Source organism: Ovis canadensis, chromosome 19 (assembly GCF_042477335.2).
Source record: "Ovis canadensis isolate MfBH-ARS-UI-01 breed Bighorn chromosome 19, ARS-UI_OviCan_v2, whole genome shotgun sequence".
In the NCBI taxonomy this organism is placed as follows: domain Eukaryota; kingdom Metazoa; phylum Chordata; class Mammalia; order Artiodactyla; family Bovidae; genus Ovis; species Ovis canadensis.
In genome coordinates, this window is record NC_091263.1 from 36540431 (window position 1) to 36560106 (window position 19676).

The 19676-nt window shown below is 39.9% G+C and overlaps 1 protein-coding gene across 2 annotated transcripts in view; it reads left to right on the plus strand.

Moving 5' to 3' along the window:
* SUMF1 (sulfatase modifying factor 1) overlaps nucleotides 1-19676 on the plus strand; it is a 98958-nt gene that overhangs the window by 9337 nt on the left and 69945 nt on the right. For both annotated transcript variants that reach the window (XM_069561819.1, XM_069561820.1), the window contains exons 2-3: nucleotides 3542-3715; nucleotides 7493-7567. In XM_069561819.1, coding sequence (XP_069417920.1) covers nucleotides 3542-3715; nucleotides 7493-7567 — 249 coding nt within the window. The remainder of the gene's footprint in view (nucleotides 1-3541; nucleotides 3716-7492; nucleotides 7568-19676) is intronic.

Sequence of the window (19676 nt, forward strand, 5' to 3'; positions counted from 1 at the left end):
GTGGAGAACCCTAAAGAATTTAAGTAGGAAAATGGCATAATCAATAGTACAGTACATGGTTTTAAAATTAAAAAATAATTGTCTAGAAGGGTGTATGGTGAAAAATTTTCCACTTACATAATAACCTTACCCTCTGACAACCACTGCATGAGTTTCTTGAATACCTTCCCAGAGTGGTATTCTGCAAATGTAAGCAAATACAAAAAGAAGATGTGAATCTATATTTTCCCTCTCACCTCCTTTCTCCAGAAATGATAACATACCATGCTTTCTTTTAAAAAAATTTATTTATTTTTATTGGAGGAATTACTTTTCAATATTGTGATGGTTTTTGCCATACATCAGTATGAATTGGCCATGAATTGGCATTGTCTTCTCCATTCCTTATCCCTTTATCCTGGTGAGATCCCTCCATATCTATATATTAAAACTGTCTTATTTTCTCCCTCAATTTTCCTTCTTTTTCTTTTCTTGTGGCTGCTTAATTTTCCATTTTATGGGTGGCCCGCAACTTAGTTAATCATTCCAATACTGAAGAATATTTCGTTTGTTTCCAACCTTTTTCTGTTCCAAGCAGAGCTTCAGGAAATTGTGTTGGATATAGAAGACATATTTTGGAAGGTTCAGTAGGGGCTTGGGTATTTGTTGTATGAATGATTTGAGTGGAGGGTTGCTGGCTTAGAGAGGAGCTAGGAGAAATGTGAAAGTATGAAGCTGGAGGCAGAGGAGCCAATTGTGAGGCTACTGCATTTATTGAGAAACAGAAAAGGGGAAAGATGAGAGGGATATACATTTAGGAGACCCAGTAAAACTGGGTGCTTGCCAAACTGTTGGGATTAGCAGATGGGCGAGGTTGGGATGACTTCTTAATAATAATACATTGGACATTAAAACATTTATTACATATGTCATGATGAAAGCAGCTCCATTTTCATTGAGAAATACATGCACAAAATTGAAAGCAACCACCAGTAAAGAGAGTGGAAATAGAGAGTAGGAAACCATGATTACTGATCATTACTTTCTGTTACTTCTGAACTCGTTTTTTGAACTTTTCTGCTCTTATTGCTAAGCCATGTTTTCTGTTTTTGTTCCTACTAGCTATTACTCTTTAGTTTCCTTTTTTCTTTTCCTCAAGTCGAACTTTTGTTTTCTAGATCAGAGATCTGATAAATCCTAATCTGCTGAGAAGTGAGTGAATTGCTTTTTCACTCAAATGATTAGCATGTAAGACACTGTGTCTGCAGAGTATATTTCTGATAGATGGTATGATTGTGTTGCTGTTTAGAAATTGAGATACAAATGACATGTCATAAAATTCGCCCTTTGAAAGTTTACAATTCAGTGTTTGTTTTAGTATAGACACAAGATTTCAACAAGCATCGTCACTAATTCTAGGACATTTCATCACTCTGAAAAGAAACCCCATACTCATTAGCACTTATTCCCTCTGCCCACCTCCCTGCAGGCTCTGGCAATCACTGATCTACTTCCTGTCTCTTTGGCTTCAGCTCTGGGCATTTTGTATAAATGGAATCATACAATATACAGCTTTTTGTGAGTAGATTCTTTCATTTAGCATCATGTTCTCAAGGTTCACCCGTGTGGTACTTTGTTTCTTTTTATTTCTATTTTGTGGATGTGTGACATGTTATTTGTTCATCAGTGGACAAATGAATATTTGGGTTGTTTCCACTTTTGGGGTATTATGAATAATGCTGCTATGAACATTACTGTACAGGTTTTTTCATGGACATATGGATTCATTTATCTTGGGTATAATCCTAGAAGTGGAACTACATGATCATGTGTTAACTCTTTATGTAGCTTTTTGAAGAACTGACATTGTTTTCTAAAGCAGCAGTGTTACTTTACATTTCTACCAGCAACGTAAAGAGTTGCAATTTTCCTCCATCCTTGTCGACACTTGTTCTTATCTATGTTTCTGATTACAGCTGTGCTGGTGGGTGTGAAGTGGAATCTCATTGTAGATTTCATCTGTATTTCCCCAATAATGCTGACCTTGGACCTGTGTTTATTAACTGAAAATTTTAGGTGTGATCCTCATATCTTATGTTTAGTGCTAGGACAACATGTGAACAAGGTAGCCTCAGTTGCTGCCCTCTTGGTGTTTAGAATTTATATAAAACAGTTGTTGTTCAGTCACTAAGTCATGTCTGACTCTTTGCGACCCCATGGACTGCAGCATGCCAGGCTTCCCTGTCCATCACCAACTCCCGGATCTTGCTCAAACTCATGTTCATTGAGTCAGTGATGCCATCCAGCCATCTCATCTTCTGTTTCCCCCTTCTCCTCCTGCCTTCAATCTTTCCCAGCAGGTTCTTTTCCAGTGAATCAACTCTTCACATCAGGTGGCCAAAATATTAGAGCTTCAGCTTCAGCTTCAGCGTCAGTTCTTCCAATGAATATTGAGGACTGATATCCTTTAGGATGGACTGGTTTGATCTTCTTACAGTCCAAGGGACTCTCAAGAGTCTTCTCCAGCACCCCAGTTCAAAAGCATCATTTCTTTGGTGCTCAGCCTTCTTTACGGTCCAGCTCTCACATCCATACGCAACTACTGGAAAAACCATAGCTTTGACTGTATGGATCTTTGTCATCAAAGTGATGTCTCTGCTTGTTAATATGCTGTCTTATAGATAGAAACAAAGTAACTGCAGCTGGAGTTTAGATAAGGTGTTAAAAAAGGACAAGGCAGAGTCCTTTAGTAAATGTTTTAGATTTTCCATTTGAGTGATTTAGGTCTTTTCCATTATCATTGGCAACTTTGATTGACTGAGTAGGTTTTAAAAGAATTATATGTGGCATTTTTATATTTGCTGTTTAAAATAGTTTAAAAGGGATAAGAACATAGTAAAGGAGGAAAATGCGCCGATGTATAAAGTGAAGTGAAGTGAAGTCACTCCGTCGTGTCCGACTCTTTGCAACCCCATGGACTGCAGCCTTCCAGGCTCCTCTGTCCTTGGGATTTTCCAGGCAAGAGTATTGGAGTGGGTTGCCATTTCCTTCAGATGTATAAAGAAGTGGAATATTCTCCCTGCCTCTGACCTCCAGTCATTAGGAGCTTGGTGACTCTTGCTCTAAACCTGCTTCCATGGTGTGTGCAGATATTTTTTTTTAAAAATTTTTATTTATTTATTTGGCTGTGCCACTTCCTAGTTGCAGTATGTGGGATCTAGTTCCCTGGCCAGGAATTGAACCCTGCCCCTCCCTCAATTGGGAGCACAGAGTGTTAGCCACTGGACCACCAGGGAAGCCCTTTTTATTTTTCATTTATTTATTTGTGTGTGTGTGTGTGCAGATATGTATTATGAAGAGTTTTTTTCTAGATATATCACTGTCCTAAAGACTCTTCTCTTCCTTTTGTGACTAGCCGTTCGCTGGAGTGTGGGGTCACCTTCCTCATCTCTCAGTGGCTTTTGTGGCGGGGGTTCGCTCTGCGTCTGGTGCTCACCGCATGCTGGCACTTTACACTTGACCCGGGTTCACTCTGGCTCCTGTGTTTCCCCTTTTGCTGCAGATGGTCCCCATCCCTGCCGGCGTGTTTACAATGGGCACAGATGATCCTCAGATAAAGCAGGATGGGGAAGCACCTGCGAGGAGAGTTGCTATTGATGCCTTTTACATGGATGCCTATGAAGTCAGTAATGCTGAATTTGAGAAGTTTGTGAACTCAACTGGCTATCTGACAGAGGTAACGGGATTGGGATGGGGAGGAACGACTTCATCAGTTGACCGCTTTTCACTGCGTTCCCAGTGCTGTGCCAAGCACTTATTATGTTTCATCTAACTGTTGTTTCCTTTTTTTAATATAAATTTATTTATTTTAATTGGAGGCTAATTACTTTACAGTATTGTATTGGTTTTGCCATACATCAACATGTATCCGCCACAGGTATACACATGTTCCCCATCCTGAACCCCCCTCCCTCCTCCCTCCCCGTACCATCCCTCTGGGTCGTCCCAGTGCACCAGCCCCAAGCATCCAGTATCATGCATTGAACCTGGACTGGCAACTCGTTTCGTATATGATATTATACATGTTTCAATGCCATTCTCCCAAATCATCCCACCCTCGCCCTCTCCCACAGAGTCCAAAAGACTGTTCTATACATCTGTGTCTCTTTTGCTGTCTCATATACAGGGTTATTGTTACCATCTTTCTAAATTCCATATATATGCATTAGTATACTGTATTGGTATTTTTCTTTCTGGCTTACTTCACTCTGTATAATAGGTTCCAGTTTCATCCACCTCATTAGAACTGATTCAAATGTGTTCTTTTTAATGGCTGAGTAATACTCCATTGTGTATATGTACCACAGCTTTCGTATCCATTCATCTGCTGATGGACACTGCTGGGCATACACACCAAGGAAACCAGAATTGAAAGAGACACGTGTACCCCAATGTTCATCACAGCACTGTTTATAGTTGTTGTTTTCATAGAAACCCAGTGAGACAGGTTACTTTTCAGGTGGTAAACGGGGGATTATCAAAGCATCTTGCCCTGAGTCCCATAGCTGGTTAGTGGTGAAGCTGAGGTTCAGGCCTTGCCAGTGTGACCCCAGCACCCGTCTTTTAACCTTGATGCTCAGGTGTGTCAGTGCTGCAGTATGCCAAAGAGTGCCACTGTCCACTCAGGCTTTTTGAGATAACATCATGTAAAGTAAGGCCACTCTTCCCTCTCAAAAAATTATAGTTCGTGTGTTTTGGAAGCATGGCATAGTTCATAAGTGATAGATGAAGAAGTGCAGCTTTTCATTTTTGTGGTTTTATTCCAGTGCCTGAAGACACACAAGGTTTCCTTCAGCAATTCCAGTGTTTGCTGTGGTTGCTGAATCACAGAGCAGTGTTCTGAAAGTGGATGTTTGTATTCAGTGGTACTGGGAAGAGGGAGCCTTTCTAGATGGCAGAAGCTTCTGAGTGGCTCAAATATCCTTGTCATATATTTATGGGTTTCCCATTTTTCTTACCAAAAGATTCTTCCCTCGCCTTCAGTTTGTGGAGTCCCTGCCTTGTTTTTTGTTTCAGGGTAGAACATCTTTTTTATTAAAAAAAAAAAAATTCAGAGTGAATGCTGAAAGCAAGACAACTTCCAAATTTGGTTTCGCATTTCTTTGGCATTTCTGAAAATATACAGAATGGTTGCCTCTTTGTTTCCATTCCTAGTGAGAAGTTTCTGTTCTTTTTGTTTCATGAGAGTACTCTCAGATCAAGTTCCTCAATAGTCTGCTGAAGTTAGAAGATGGCTTTTAAGGCAGGAAGTTTCCCATGGACTAGGGTTCTCCATCGAGATTAGACAGAATGAGTAGAATTTAGGGCGTCTGGGAGCATGGATGATGGGATACTACGTCTGGATTTCTGTTACCCTCTAACTGAAATTGAGCATGTCCTTTAATTAGGCAGTAGACAGTGTGGTACAGAAATGGCAGCAATGCCTGTGACTTTGTCCTCAGCAGAAATCACAGACACTTTGTGCCACATTATTCTTTTCACAGAGATCTTAACCTTAAAATTACTTGTATTCATCCCCACCTTAGAAATGATGAGACCTGCCACTAGATCTTATTTAATATATTAAAAAATAAAAAAGGCAGACATATACATATAGACACACACCTGTATGTGTTACTATAGCACACATTTGTTTTACAAATATTTTGCTATAACTCGCTTTCTTTGTAATTGTGTTGATTTTGTTTTATACACTTCACCCGACTGCCAAAAGGGCCTAGGGAACAAAGAGGGTTAAAGCCCCTGCTTTGGATAAGATACTTCATATTTTTATCGTACTTTACAGTTGTTTTTTTGTTTTTGTCTTTTTCCATTTCTCCAGCTTCATTTTACATCACACTTCCATTGCTCATCACATTCTGATCCTACTGTTCTTGTTTCTGTTCTTTGCAAACTGGACACTCTTTGCCATCTTTGGGGCACAGCCCACACTCTCCCCCGCTTAGAATTTCCTGCCTGTCCCCCTTTTGCATGGCCGGCTCCTTCTCATTCTCAAGTCATCTCATCTTAATTATCCTTCTCAGGGAGGCTTCCTCTGCCCACTCTCTCAAAAGGAGACTTTTCTCAATACTCTCCCCCTTACAGTGTCAAATAAAGTTGTACTTATTCTCTTCCATTCTTTTTTCAACTTGACTCTTGTTCTAAGTGCTCCATGTATAAGTGCTCTAAGGTCAGAATCCATGCCTATGTAATATTGACCTTGTATCTCTATCATGTAGCCCAAAGGCGGGCATCTGGTAGGTCTTTGATCAATGTTGTTGAATGAGGGACTGGTCCGAGTTTTTAGACATGGTGATGCCACAAGGGAATACAGGAAGAAGAGCTGGGATGCATAAAAGTTGATGAGCTTGAATCAGGAAAAAGAATTTGAGGTGTTCATAAGGCCTGAAATCCAGGGGTGTAGTAGGCAGTTTTGCTCATCTAGTGAGGAGAGGATATGTATGCAGGTAGAGATCTGAGCATCATTTGAAGTGCTGGCAATGGTTAAAATGATGAGATCGCCGAGTTTGTCCAGCAGCAGGTCTGTGTCTCTCAAGTGCCTATATTAGAGTCACCAGCTTAGCTGTTCATATGTGCAGGTTCCTTTGCCTCACCCCAGACCTCCAGAATCAGAAGCTCTGAGCTTGGGGAGCAGTAATGTGTAGTGGCAACAAGTTTGCCAGCTGATCTCAACTGCACAGAGCCCAAGAGCCGCTGGAATAGAGTAAGAAGAGCAGAGAAGCAGGGCAGAACACCAGGGAGCAACAGTGTTTTAGGGGCTAGAAAGAGAGCCCACGTATTTTAGGAGCTGAGTAGGAAGAATCCAAAAGGAGGAAGAAAACTGGAAGAGTAGAACCATGGAAACCAAGAGGCTACTTTGCACATTTGCTGACTGGGGCCACATGCAGCAAGGAAAACCAAGTAGATACAGACTTGCAACAGTAACGTTAAATAAAAATGATTAAAATACAGATTTCCGCCTGGTGTTCAAGTTGGCCACTTGAGATTTATCAGCACAGTGGACACCTTAGTGGAGCTAGAGTGTGTCAGAATATCAGCAAACAGTGCCATTTGCTTCTTTTAGCTAGATTCCAGGAGTAGAACAAAGGAAAAGCTTGATATGTGATCTGATATGTAAAGAATCCTGTTATTTTCCAAAGTCATTTGTAATACTTGGGGAGATGTGTTTCCATCAACAGAAACAATCACAGGCTCAAAAGCTAATCTCTTCCCGTCTGTATCCTTATCAGCTACATGAGCCTAAAATGAAAATGGGCTCTGTAAGTGACACTAACCTGTTTTAATAGGAAGCCAGATGCTTTAATGTCATTTCTGAATCCTTTGGGAGGTCATATGACAAAATTAAGTTCATTTGGACAAGAAGAACCACTCAAGTAGTGTACACAGAAAATGGCACTTATGAAATGTGTTACTGCAAACTTTTTTGGATTTTTATTTCCTTTCTTTCCTTCAGGCTGAGAAGTTTGGTGACTCCTTTGTTTTTGAAGGCATGTTGAGTGAGCAGGTGAAGTCTGACATCCAGCAGGCAGTAAGTAATGTTTTAACAGGCTCATATTTCTTTACTGCTCATTAGAAATGGCTTGGATGAAAAATCCAAACTACAAGTCCTTCCCCTCCCCCCGGTAACTCACCATTTTCCTGCTATAGATTTTCCCCCAGGACAGGCCTATGGACAAGGACACCATGTCTTGAAGAAAATAACACAAACCTGGGATAGTGTCTAACGTGTTGAATCTGACTTGAGCTACTGTCTCGTGTACCTAAGTATAAGTGAAGCTTACCCGGGCTTTAAACACTTCTGGGTTTCTTTTACTTACAGTCATTTTTAGAATGGAGGGTTAAATGTGTATTTTTTTTTTTTTCTAATTTACTTCTATTCTTAAAGTCTTGGTCTCATCAGGTGTTGGTATGGAGAGACAGTGTCCTTTTAAAGGATTCGTGAATTCACATGATCAGAGTAGCATTTATGAAAGGGGCCCTTTGCTCTGGATGATCACAGGAAATTGAGGCCAGAACCTGGTTCTTGCCATCTGGGGTGAACCCTCTCTTAGAGGGGACCCAGGGGAGTCGTGGAAGCCGTGGATGAGGCCTCTAGAAGCACCTGCGTGGTGAGGGGAGCTCAGGGTTTCTGTTGCAGACATTTTAGTAGGTTTGTGTATATTTGAAGTGAAAGTGAAAAGTGAAAGTGTTAGTCACTCAGTCGTGTCTGACTCTTTGCTACCCCATGAACTGTAGCCCATCAGGCTCCTCTGTCCACGGGATTCTCCAGGCAAGAATACTCGAGGGGGTTGTCATGCCCTCCTCCAGGAGATCTATCCAAGCCAGGGGTTGAACCCAGGTCTCCTGCTTTGCAGGCGTATTCTTTACCGTCTGTGTATATTTGAGTATATATTTACTCATCTGCCTCATGAGATGGCAGAAAATGTACAAGGGAAGGAGGGGAGGGGAGGTAAGCTGGAAAGCGGAGGGTTCACAAAACAGGGCTGAGGTTGCAGAAGCAGCAGAAGGTGGTGCGAAAGAAAGGAAACGGGGTCAACTGACCCCAGGGAGACTGAATAAGACCCCGACTTGGAAGACAGGACTTCAGCACTAATCTTCCTTTCTTATACAGGTTCCCTTTCAACTCCTGCCTGAATCTCATCTTTATGTGTTGGCGTCACCGTTCTCTCTTGTGAGCTAACCGTCCTCGCTTGGCTCATGTAGAAAACCTGGGGGAGTGAGGGGGAAAGATGAGGTAAAACCAAACTTGCTCTCAAGCCATTTTATAGGAGAATCAGGTTTCCTTTATGTGTGTATTTCATATTACTCTGTTTTATTTTATTTTTTGTCCTGCTGCCTTGCAGTATTTGGGATCTTAGTTCCCTAACTAGGGATCTAACCCATGCCCCCTGCATTGAGAGCCGAGCCTTAACCAGGGGACCACCAGGGAAGTCCCAATGTTTTAAAAAACATGGCCAAGTTCCATCTGAATCTCAGTTTTCCTCACAAGTTTACATTGCAAGTCTGTTATGTTATCTGATATACCCTGCCTCCCCCCCCCCCCCCCCCTTAAAGGGGTTTGAGGTCAGATTGGCTTAGTGTTGATGAGTGAACAGCTCAGGCTCTGAGGTCTTGTTTTGTGATAGGGAGTTCCGATGGGGGAGGGCACTTAGTTTTGTATTTTGCACTTTCAGATACAAGGCGTCTTGTCAGTGGAGAAGCTCTGAGCACTTTAGGCATAGAGGCTGATCATTACTAGGCTCTGCCGGTGCCCTGTTAAATCCACAGTGAAGGGTGTGTGCGAGTAACCAGGACGAGCAGAAGCAGCTGTTACCCGGCCATAGTGTTGGGCACTCACTTAAGTGCTCTTAATGGAAAAGTAAACCTTTTAAGCATGATTAGAAAGGGCTGGAATGAGTGAAATGAACCTGTCAGTGATTTGAGGGAGCTAAGTTTTTGTTTTTTCTGTCTCCTCTTAGGTCTTGGCATACCCTCATGCACTAGACCTATTTTTAACCTGGTGTTTCCAAGAGTGTAGGAGAGAAGATGGGCCACTAGGTGACTACGTGAAGCAGATGAATCAAGGTGGCACATGGCCAAACATAAGATCATGTAGTCTCAGGCTCAGGGCTCTTGTAAGGCCTGATTGAGAAGAAAGTCTCATCTGAGTGTTTTCTTGTTATGAAAACTCAATGAAAGTGAAAGTTGCTCAGTCGTGTCCAACTCTTTTCGACCCCATGGACAATACAGTCCATGGAATTATCTAGGCCAGAATTCTGGAGTGTATTCTTAGTTCCCTTCTTCAGGGGATCTTTCCAACCCAGGAATCAAACTCAGGTCTCCCACATTGCAGGCAGATTCTTTACCAGCTGAGCCACCAGGGAAGCCCCTAAAACCCAGTAGCACTTGTTAATCTCCTTTTTAACATAAAAAATAGGCCTCAGAACCTTCCCCAGGTTTCACTGGCTGGCTGGAATTTATTAATGTGGTTTACTCTTATGTATATTTTAAATTAATTATTTTATAGGATTATTTACTTTCATGCAGTTGTTTTAGATATTTATGATCATGTGATTATTTTATGTTTCATATAATTCTTTAAAATAATGTAATGAAATTAATTATTTTAAATGTCATAAATGCTCTCTCATGATAGGAAACACTAGGGCTATAACTTTTCATTTTCAGAAAAAGCCTTTTCATTGTAAAAGAAAAATCCAATACGGATCACACAGATCAAGCGTGTCATTTTATTATGTCACTCTAAAATGAACATCACTGTAACCTTGTCTTAAGTCAGGAATTAGAATTTCGCCACCTGCCCTAGCAACCCCAACCATGTGCCACATCCTGAACACCACCTACTCTGTGCCTGAAGTAGCCACTATCTTGCTTTTTTTTAAAATAGTTTTTTTTTGTTGTTGTTTGGCAGTACCATGCAGTAGGTGGGATCTTAGTTCCATGACTAGGGATCGAACATGTGCCCCCTGCATTGGAGTATTGACCACTGCACCACCAAGGAAGTCCCTATCTTGCTTTTTAAGATACTTCTTGATACTTTAAGATACTTTTTAGATACTTCTCTGCATTTCTTTAGAGTATTATCAGCAGGCATGTATCCTCAAGACTGCCAATATTTAGTCCTGCCCACTTAAAGCAAATTTGTGTCTTTTAAGATTTTTTTTTTGACTTAGTTAAGACTGTTATAATCTATGGATTTCTCTTCCATTATCCTGCTCCTCCCCAGCCCCTGGCCCTGTCTGCTGCTCCCTCCCCACCCCACCCCCCAACAATTTGTCTGTGAAAGAATCCAGGGTTTTTTCCTGGATTGCCCTCTCATGTTGCACCTAAGCTCGTCTCTCTGTCCTGTGCATTCCTTGCCAGTGGTGTCTGGATCCATAGACCTAACCAGGCTCACGTTTGGACCCCACTGCAAGACCTCAGATAGTGACACGTTCTTACTCCACAAGGCCCATAATATCTTCCTCTCTCTCTTTTTATAATGTTACCTGCTGTTAATGCTGTTAATGTTAGTGTCTAGATCCATGAGTTCATTGGGGTTAGTTCACTGAAAGATGTTGAGAATATAATCGTTTCTTTTAAATTAATTGAGACTTTATAAAGAGGTGGTTCCCTCATCTGCTATTTTCTTAACCATTGATACTGTTCATACAAGATAGAGTAAATGCTTGATTCTTCACTAGGTTTTAAAATAAAGAAGTGATCCCTTAGTACTCTCTAGAAATAACCGATTCGATTTCTTTTTTTTTAATTAAACATTTAAAGAATATTGTAAATTTACATGCGGTTGTAAGAAGTACAGATATCCCATACACCCTTCCCCTGGATTCCTCCAGTGCTAGCATCTTACATAACCATAGAACAGTTTCACAAGCAGGAAGTTGACAATTGACACAACCCACTTACCTTCATCTGGTTTTACTAGTTTTATATGTACTCATTGGTATGTGTGTATTTAGTTCTATCTCATTTTATCACAAATGTAGATTTGTATACTCACAGATTTTTTTTTTTTAATGTCATGAACCTATGTATTTAAACATTCTTAAACATTCTTTGTTTTCTTCTTTAGGAACTCTTAATATATCTGTTTGTAAGATTCATTTTCAGAGTTTATCACTTCTTTTGAATCGTTTCTATCTTTTTTTTTAATTAATTTTTTTCTTCCTTTACATCTTCTTTGTCTCTTAGGTATTCTTGTGTTCATTTCTGAAGTGGCCTTTTCTTTTGATTTAGTTATTTCTTGATTTATCTACTCATCTGAGTTTGCTGATGCCATTTTATTTTATTCTCTCATGAGTCATTTTCTTAATGCCCTTGACCTCATTTTGACATGGCGTTTTGAGCATCACGTACCCTTTAGAAGGAGGCGTGGTCCAGGGTAGCTTCTGTCACTTGAAGAACTCTTATCTTCAGTTATGCTCACATGGGCCTCAAAAATATGACCTCCTGTTTCCTCAGAATTTCCTGTACCTCTTCCCTTCCACTCCTTCTCTTCCTTTTCTCTCTTGTCCCTTGTTTCCTAGAGTTTGGTTTTATTCTCTCAACTTTTCTCCTTGGTGAGGGACTCTGTTCTGGAAGGGAACCCTAGCAGATCAGTGTCAAGAATTCTCGGGGCAAGACTGTTCAGTGGCCTTTGTACTTTCTCACCATGGGTCCCTAACACGCACTTACACCACAGTGGGCAGAATCCATTCCCGTTTTCATAATTCTCTGCTTTCCACTGATGCCCACTGGCTGCTTTGGGATTTTCCTCATCACAGCTCTGATGACTTGTTGCTTTCTTCTGTTTTCTCCGGTCCAGCTGTAACAACCGTGCAGGTTGTGTGGCTGTTGGCAGTCTTCCTTTGCCTGTTTGTATTCTGGTTTGGTAAAGGTACCTTGTCACATAGATTGGCTGTGCCTGTTGTGCTTAGGATTTTGGTGTTTTACTAGTGGTTATCTAATTGCTGTGCCTGGTTCTACGCATCGACTTGGAGAGATTCACAATCTGTGCTGATGCCGCTGTCCTCTTGGGTTTGTTTTTTAATGTGTAACATTTAGAGGCAAAGCATCCATCTAGCTCTCAGGGTTTTCTTGTAGAGATAAATGGTAAATTTAACGGTGAGAAACAGAGTATATGTGTGTGTAGAAATTTACCTACTTGTGGTTATTACTTGGATGTTTCATTTAAAACAGTGTCTTAAAAACTATAGATATCAAATCCTAGAAGGGATTAAGGCTAGCTTTTGTTGTTGTTTTTGTTTTTTTACTCTATATAACTTAAAATACCTTAAAAGGATGGTATTTAAAATATATACTTTCTAAAGAGTATGTTTCATTTTTATACTTGGGTCACTAATATAGTGGAATAGCAGTGAGATGGGAAAAAACAATTCCTCTTGGTGGGAACCTGAGAAATAACGATCATCTATTTGTTTGTGGTTTAATACTTTCAAAATTGTTAACAGTTTCAGGAAACAAATTGCTGAGTAAGTGTCCTTGAAAAAGGAGGATGAGAAGCTATTTTGAGACTGTCTTTTCAACTGAAAGCCAATTTCATTAAGGATTCAGAATTACGAAGACTGCTTTTCCTTTTTCTTCTTTTTTCAAATTAAAAAAAAGTCTCTTCTGCTGAAAGGAGATCTTTTGGTAAATATTTTTTAAATTAATTGTGTTCAAATATATTTTGTTTCATTACTGAAAGATGGAAATGGCAACCCACTCCAGTATCCTTGCCTGGAAAATATCATGGACAGAGGAGCCTGGTGGCTGCAGTCCATGAGGTCACAAAGAGTCGGGCACGACTGAGCGACTAACACTTACACTGAAAGATAGTTGAACTAAGTAAAAATTTCCAGTTGGCAGTTATTTCCTCCCAGTACAGTGTAGGGTTTAATTCACTGTCTTCTCATTTTTGTCATTGCTGTTAAAACATCAGCCACCAGGAACTTCTATGGCTGTTCTTCTGAGGTCATTGAGTTTGGTCCACTTTTAAAACAATCTCCTGTCTTTGCTATTCTACAGTTTCACTGTGATATGCCTAGGTGTTGCTGCTTCTGCTGCTGCTAAGTTGCTTCAGTCGTGTCCGATTCTGTGTGACCCCATAGATGGCAGCCCACTAGGCTTACCCATCTCTGGGATTCTCCAGGCAAGAACACTGGAGTGGGTTGCCACTTCCTTCTCCAATGTATGAAAGTGAAAAGTGAAAGGGAAGTCGCTCAGTCGTGTTCGACTCTTAGTGACCCCACGGACTGCAACCTACTAGGCTCCTCCATCCATGGGATTTGCCAGGCAAGAGTGCTGGAGTGGGTTGCCAATGCCTTCTCCATTGGTTTCTTTCAATTTTTCTACTTCAGTTTCATTGAGTTTCCTGAATCTGAGGACAAGTGTTTTTAAATCATATCTGAATTATTCTTAACCATGATCTTTTTGAATATTGCCTTTTTTCCCATTCTTTCCTATGGGACTCCCGTTAGATGCTGGTTAGACTTTGTCACTCAGTCTTCCATGTCTCTTAACTTCACTTTTGAGTAAATGTATGTATGTGTGTATATTTATACTATATATACTTAATGTAGTTATTTTAAAATATATGTATATATTTTATGCTGTATACATTAGTATGTGTATTTCATTTTAATTTCTGTTAGCTTTTGGCTGTATCTTTGGTGTTACTTTTTTTAGTCTTCAAATATATTTTGCTTCATTACTGAAAGATAATTTAAGTATCTTTATGGCTGGATGGCATCACTGATTCGATGGACGTGAATCTGAGTGAACTCTGGGAGTTGGTGATGGACCGGGAGGCCTGGCTTGCTGTGATTCATGGGGTCACAAAGAATTGGACACGACTGAGAGACTGAACTGAACTGAAGTGTAAAATTAAAGTTTAATTTTTTAAGTATGAAATTAAAGTTGCTCTAAGAATTAGAATATACGCACCTAACTCCTCACAGTTTACTACAGAGTTAACATTTAAGACCTACTATAGAAGCCTTATTACCATGTAGGTTCCTTTACCTGACTCCCTATATTATAGTTATATATAGTAAGTACATCTTCATAAATGGGAAAGAAACCCCAGAATTTTGCTTGTAACACTCATACATATTTTTTTATAATTTAAAGGAGAAAATAATCTATTCTATTTACCCAAACTATTTTGTTGTTCTTCCTTTATTCCTAAATTCCATATTTCCCTTCAGCTGAAAAAACTTCCTTTAGCATTTCTTTTAGAGCAAGTCTTATGGTGATGAATTCTCTTACTTTTTGTTCATCTGCAATGTGTTTATTTTACCTTTATTCTTGAAGGATGTTTTCACTGGATACAAAGTCCTGGGTTGACACTTCTTTGCTTTCGTGACTTTAAAATATTGTCTCACTCTTTTCTGTTCATGCGGTTCTAATAATAGACATTTGAACCACTAATCTCTCATATGTATTATGGCATTTGTTTTACTGACTTCTTTCAAGGTATTTAAAAAATCTTTTATCTTTAGCAGTTTGATTATAATGCTTTTGGACATTGTTTTCTTAGAGATTATCCTGTTTGGGGTTTGTTGGGATTCTTGTGTCTGTAAATTTATGTCTTTAACCATATTTTGTGGAGTGTCCAGCCGTTATTCCAAATATTTTTTCAACACCAATTTCTCCGCTCATTTTGGGATACTGGCGCTTTAGTGTTAGACTTTTTATTATTGAAGAGGTTCCATAGACTTTGTTTACTAAAAAAAATTTTTTTTCTGTTTTTAGATAGTATAATAGTGATACAATCTAGTATTCTAGTGATATGTCTTCAAGCTTCCTGTTTTCTCTGTCATTTTCATTCTGCTCTTGAGCCTACCCAGTGAATTTCAGATACTGTATTTTGCCCATTCTAAAGTTTCCTTTTAAAAAAATAGGTCCTGTTTCTCTGCTGAGAAGGAATGCCTAGCTTTTTATTCATTTTAAGAGCATTCACCTTTACATCATAGCTGATAGTTATAATAGCTGTTTTGTTCTTTGTCCAATAATTCCAACATCTGGGTCATCTTGGGGTTTGCACCTGTTCTTTTCCTTTCACTTTTGGGTCTCTGGATCCTGTTATAATACTCTGGAGGATGTTGACTCTTTTTTTTCTGAGGCAGTTAACCTAGTAACCTGGTTAAGTACAAATCAGCAGTTTTGCCTTGTCTAGTGGTAGTAGTGATTTTGTAGCTCTGTTTGTTCATCCTTTTCATGCTAGCGTAGCATCTTAATTATTTTTTCTTCATCCTAACTATAATTTTACCTTTTTAAAAATTATAGTTATTTACAATCTTGTGTTAATTTCTGCTGTAAATTGATTCAGATATGTGTATACAATATTTTTTAAAATATCCTTTTTCAGTATGGTTTATCTCATTTTACTTGTTTAATCAACTTCTTATAGGGATATTAATGCCTACCTAGTTGTTGTTATCAGTCGCTAAGTCATGTCTGACTCTTTGTGAGCCCATAGACTGCAGCATGCCAGGCTTCCCTGTCCTTCACTAAACTCATGTCCATTGAGCCTACCTCGTAGATTATTGTAAAGATCAAATGAAATAATGTTCATAGAACCACATAGTAGTATAATGTCTGGCACATAAAGAGCCTTTTAGTAAATGTTGCTCTGGTTTCTTCAGGTAGACTGTCTCTTTGCCTGGCCTAATTGAAAATTTAGTTAAATTTCCTTTGCTTTACTTTGGCCCATTCTTAAGAATTGGCATTTCCATATATAGCATTGTACCAAATTACAGTGATATTTTCAAAGGATTTGCTGTCATGGGATAAATCTTCTTGGATTATCTTGGAGTCCTTGGCTAGAGGAATATACAAGTGGTACATCTTTTTCAGTAGGAAAGTGAGATAAAATATACATAACATAAAATTTACCATTTAAACTATTTTTAAAGGGATAATTCATTAAAGTTATGTACATTCCCAATGTTGTACAACCCTTATCACCACTATGCACTTAAAGGGCTTGTTTGCCATCCCAAACAGAAACTCTGTACCATTAAACAATCATTTCCTGTTTCCCCTTCCCTAGCCCCTGGTAAACCTTGATTCTACTTCGTGTCTGCATCAATTAGTCTGTTCTAAGTGCCTCATAGAAGGAATCTTACGATATTTGTCCTTCTATGACTGGCTTATTTCACTTAGCATGACGTGTTCAAGATTCATTCATGTTGTACCACGTATCAGAATTTCAATCCTGGATAAACAACAAAGGCCTTCTGTATAGCACAGGGAACTATATTCAGTATTCTGGGATAAACCATAATAGAAAAGAGTATTTTTAAAAAATGTATTTATATGTACAACTAAATCAGTTTGTTGTACAGCAGAAATTAATACAACATTGTAAATCAGTGAAAAAAGAATTCTATTCCCTTTTTAAAACTGACTAATAGTCCACTGTTTCCGTATACCACATTTTATTTTATCTGTCAGTCGACATTTGGTTTGTTTTCAGCTTTTGGCTATTATGAATAATGCTGCCATGGAACGTTGGTGTACAAGTGTCTGACTTCGTCTGTGCTTTCAGTTCTTTTGGGTGTATATAGTGACATTTATTTGAATTCATGCCTCCTTGATTGTCTGCCATCCATCAGTGGGGTCTGTTTTTTGACTTATAGAAGAAATGAGCTTAGCTCCCTCTGTTTGAAGATTTCCTTTCTGGATTTAAATGTAGCCTGTTTGTTTAGCAAGCCATCAGAAATGTCCTGCTGTCTCCTAGGTAGTGTACTCTTCCTGGGAATACTAGGATGAAAGATACCTTCCCTGTCTTTTAACTACTCAAAGTCTAAGGAATGCAGTAACATTGAATTCAAACCAATATTAGGTGGGTTTTTTTTTCTGAATTATGATTTTTTAAAAACAAGAATGAAAACACATATATCATCTGTTTAAACTTTATCAAAAGGAGTAAGAGTATATGAAGTCCATCCCATCCTGAAGTGGCAGTACCTCAGCAGTGCTGTGATGAAGAGAAGTGGTGAGGAGTGGGGAGAGATGCCTGCAAAGTTGAATTTGTTAGGTTGATCAGGGAATGCCTGTGTGAGGAAAAGGCATTTTAGGGAAGCCTTTCAGGTGAGGAAGAACTCATCTTGGGATCAACTAGGACAAAGCTCTGGTGGAGTGCCTACCATGTCCTGCTGCTTTGATTATCCATATCCAGCTTTGCATGGTCAGGTTTCAGCTATGCTTACTCTGGGCAGTCCATTTGAAATGCCCGTCTGTTGTCCAACATTCCAGATTGAGATGCTTCCATTTATTTGTTCTTACGGCTTCTTATGCCTTCCTTTCACATTATTTATCTCACTCGTCATTATTTGTGTAGGTATTTGTTGAATGCCCTTTTCTTTACCTGAATCATCCTGTAATGGTGGGTGAAGCTGTTTCCGTATTATTCACCATCCCCCGAGCATAATACCTGTCACTTAATAAGGACTTAATAACTATTTGCCAAAAACTGAAAGAATGCCGTTTGAGTATCCTCTACAGGAGCATTCATTTTTGAGAGCTGTGGGGCTCAGACCTGGTATGACCTGTCTCATGTTGGAAAGGCAGGTTTTTCTTGGCAGGAGAATGCTGATTCGATAAACAGGGTGAAGGTGAGTTCACAGAAACTGAGTTTTTCAGGAAGTGCGATTCAGGGTTGGCTGATTGGATAAGAAGAGAACATGGTCAGACAACTGTGTTCTATGTCTGGTTTTGAAAAGGCTGGTTGTCTGCCTGTCCTGGGAGTCAGTATGTGGTGTAGACTCAGGAAGCAATCGATAACCCTGGAAGGTGAGAATCCAATAAAGTAGGATAACAGGGCACAGTATTTTATTCCAACCAGCTCTAAAACAAGGCCCCTGATCAGAATGAGTGTTAGTGAGGCATGGTGGGCTCCCAAAGGCTCAGATTTCAAATATCTGTTTAAGAGGTTCTTAAATGTCTTTTCAAGTCATGGGTCTTTTGAGGTCTGACTTGGATTAGGAAATAAAGATGATTCCCTCATCTCCTACCTCCCAGGTGTTGGCATTTGTGCTGTAAACCTCTGCAGTGAGACAAATATAAAGACTGTCAAGTAGGGAGTTCTGCCCAGGGGGTATGCAGCTTTAGGAAACACTTATGCAAAAAAAGAGGATTTAGAATGGATGAAACTTTCAGAATCATCTGGTGAAAAACTTTCCTCTTATAGATGAGGCAACCATTGCCCAGGAGGGGAAATAGCTTGTCTCAGTTCTTGGAAATGTTTAAGGGGGGCACCTAAGTGTACCTATGTGTGTGTTCAGTTGTGTCTGACTCTTTGCGACTCCCCAGACTTAGCCCACCAGGCTCCTCTGTCCATGGAATTTTGCAGGCAAGAATACTGGAGTGGGTTGCCATTTCCTGTTCCGGGGGATCTTCCTGATGCAGGGATTGAACCCACATCTCCTGTGTCTCCTGCATTGGCAGGTGGGTCCTTTACCACTAGCGCCACCTGACCACCAGCCTAGTACCTTTCCTGTCAGAGACCCTTTTGCAAAACCCCTAAGACAAGGGCTGATTCCCCCTCTCTATAAAAGTATGTCCTGTTGAAACACTTAATTTTTAATCGGTATTTATCCAGAAGAGGGTCACCTGTGGTGGGGAGGGGTTTGGAAACCATGGAAGCCTCAGGAACAGATGAACTTATTTGTTAAATAAATGTTTATCCCATTTATACTATGTACCAGGCAGTGTTCCAAGTACTGTGGATGTAAGTCCTCACTCTCCTGGGAGTTACAGCTCCAGGGAGAAACACACTCTACACAAGTGAGCTTGTAACTGACTATGCTAATGGCCTGTGAATAAAATAAAACAGAGTAATGGGGGAGAGAGTGGTCGCATATTGTACGATTAGGCTTCTTGGGCTCTTTATGTGTGGGGTGTGGGATGGCCTCGCTAAGGAACTGACACCTGAGCTGAAACCTAGCTGGTGAGTAGGACCCAGCATGACCAGTAATGAGGGAGTGATGAACAGGGGAAACTGGGATAGGAGCTAGACTTAGGTTGGAGAAGTAGCAGCAGGTGGATGACCTAGACTTTGTGAGCCTCAGAGAAGTTTGGGTTTCTTCTTTAATACAGCTGGAAGCCACTGGATCTAGTTAACATCTTTTAAAATTTTATTTTATTTTGCC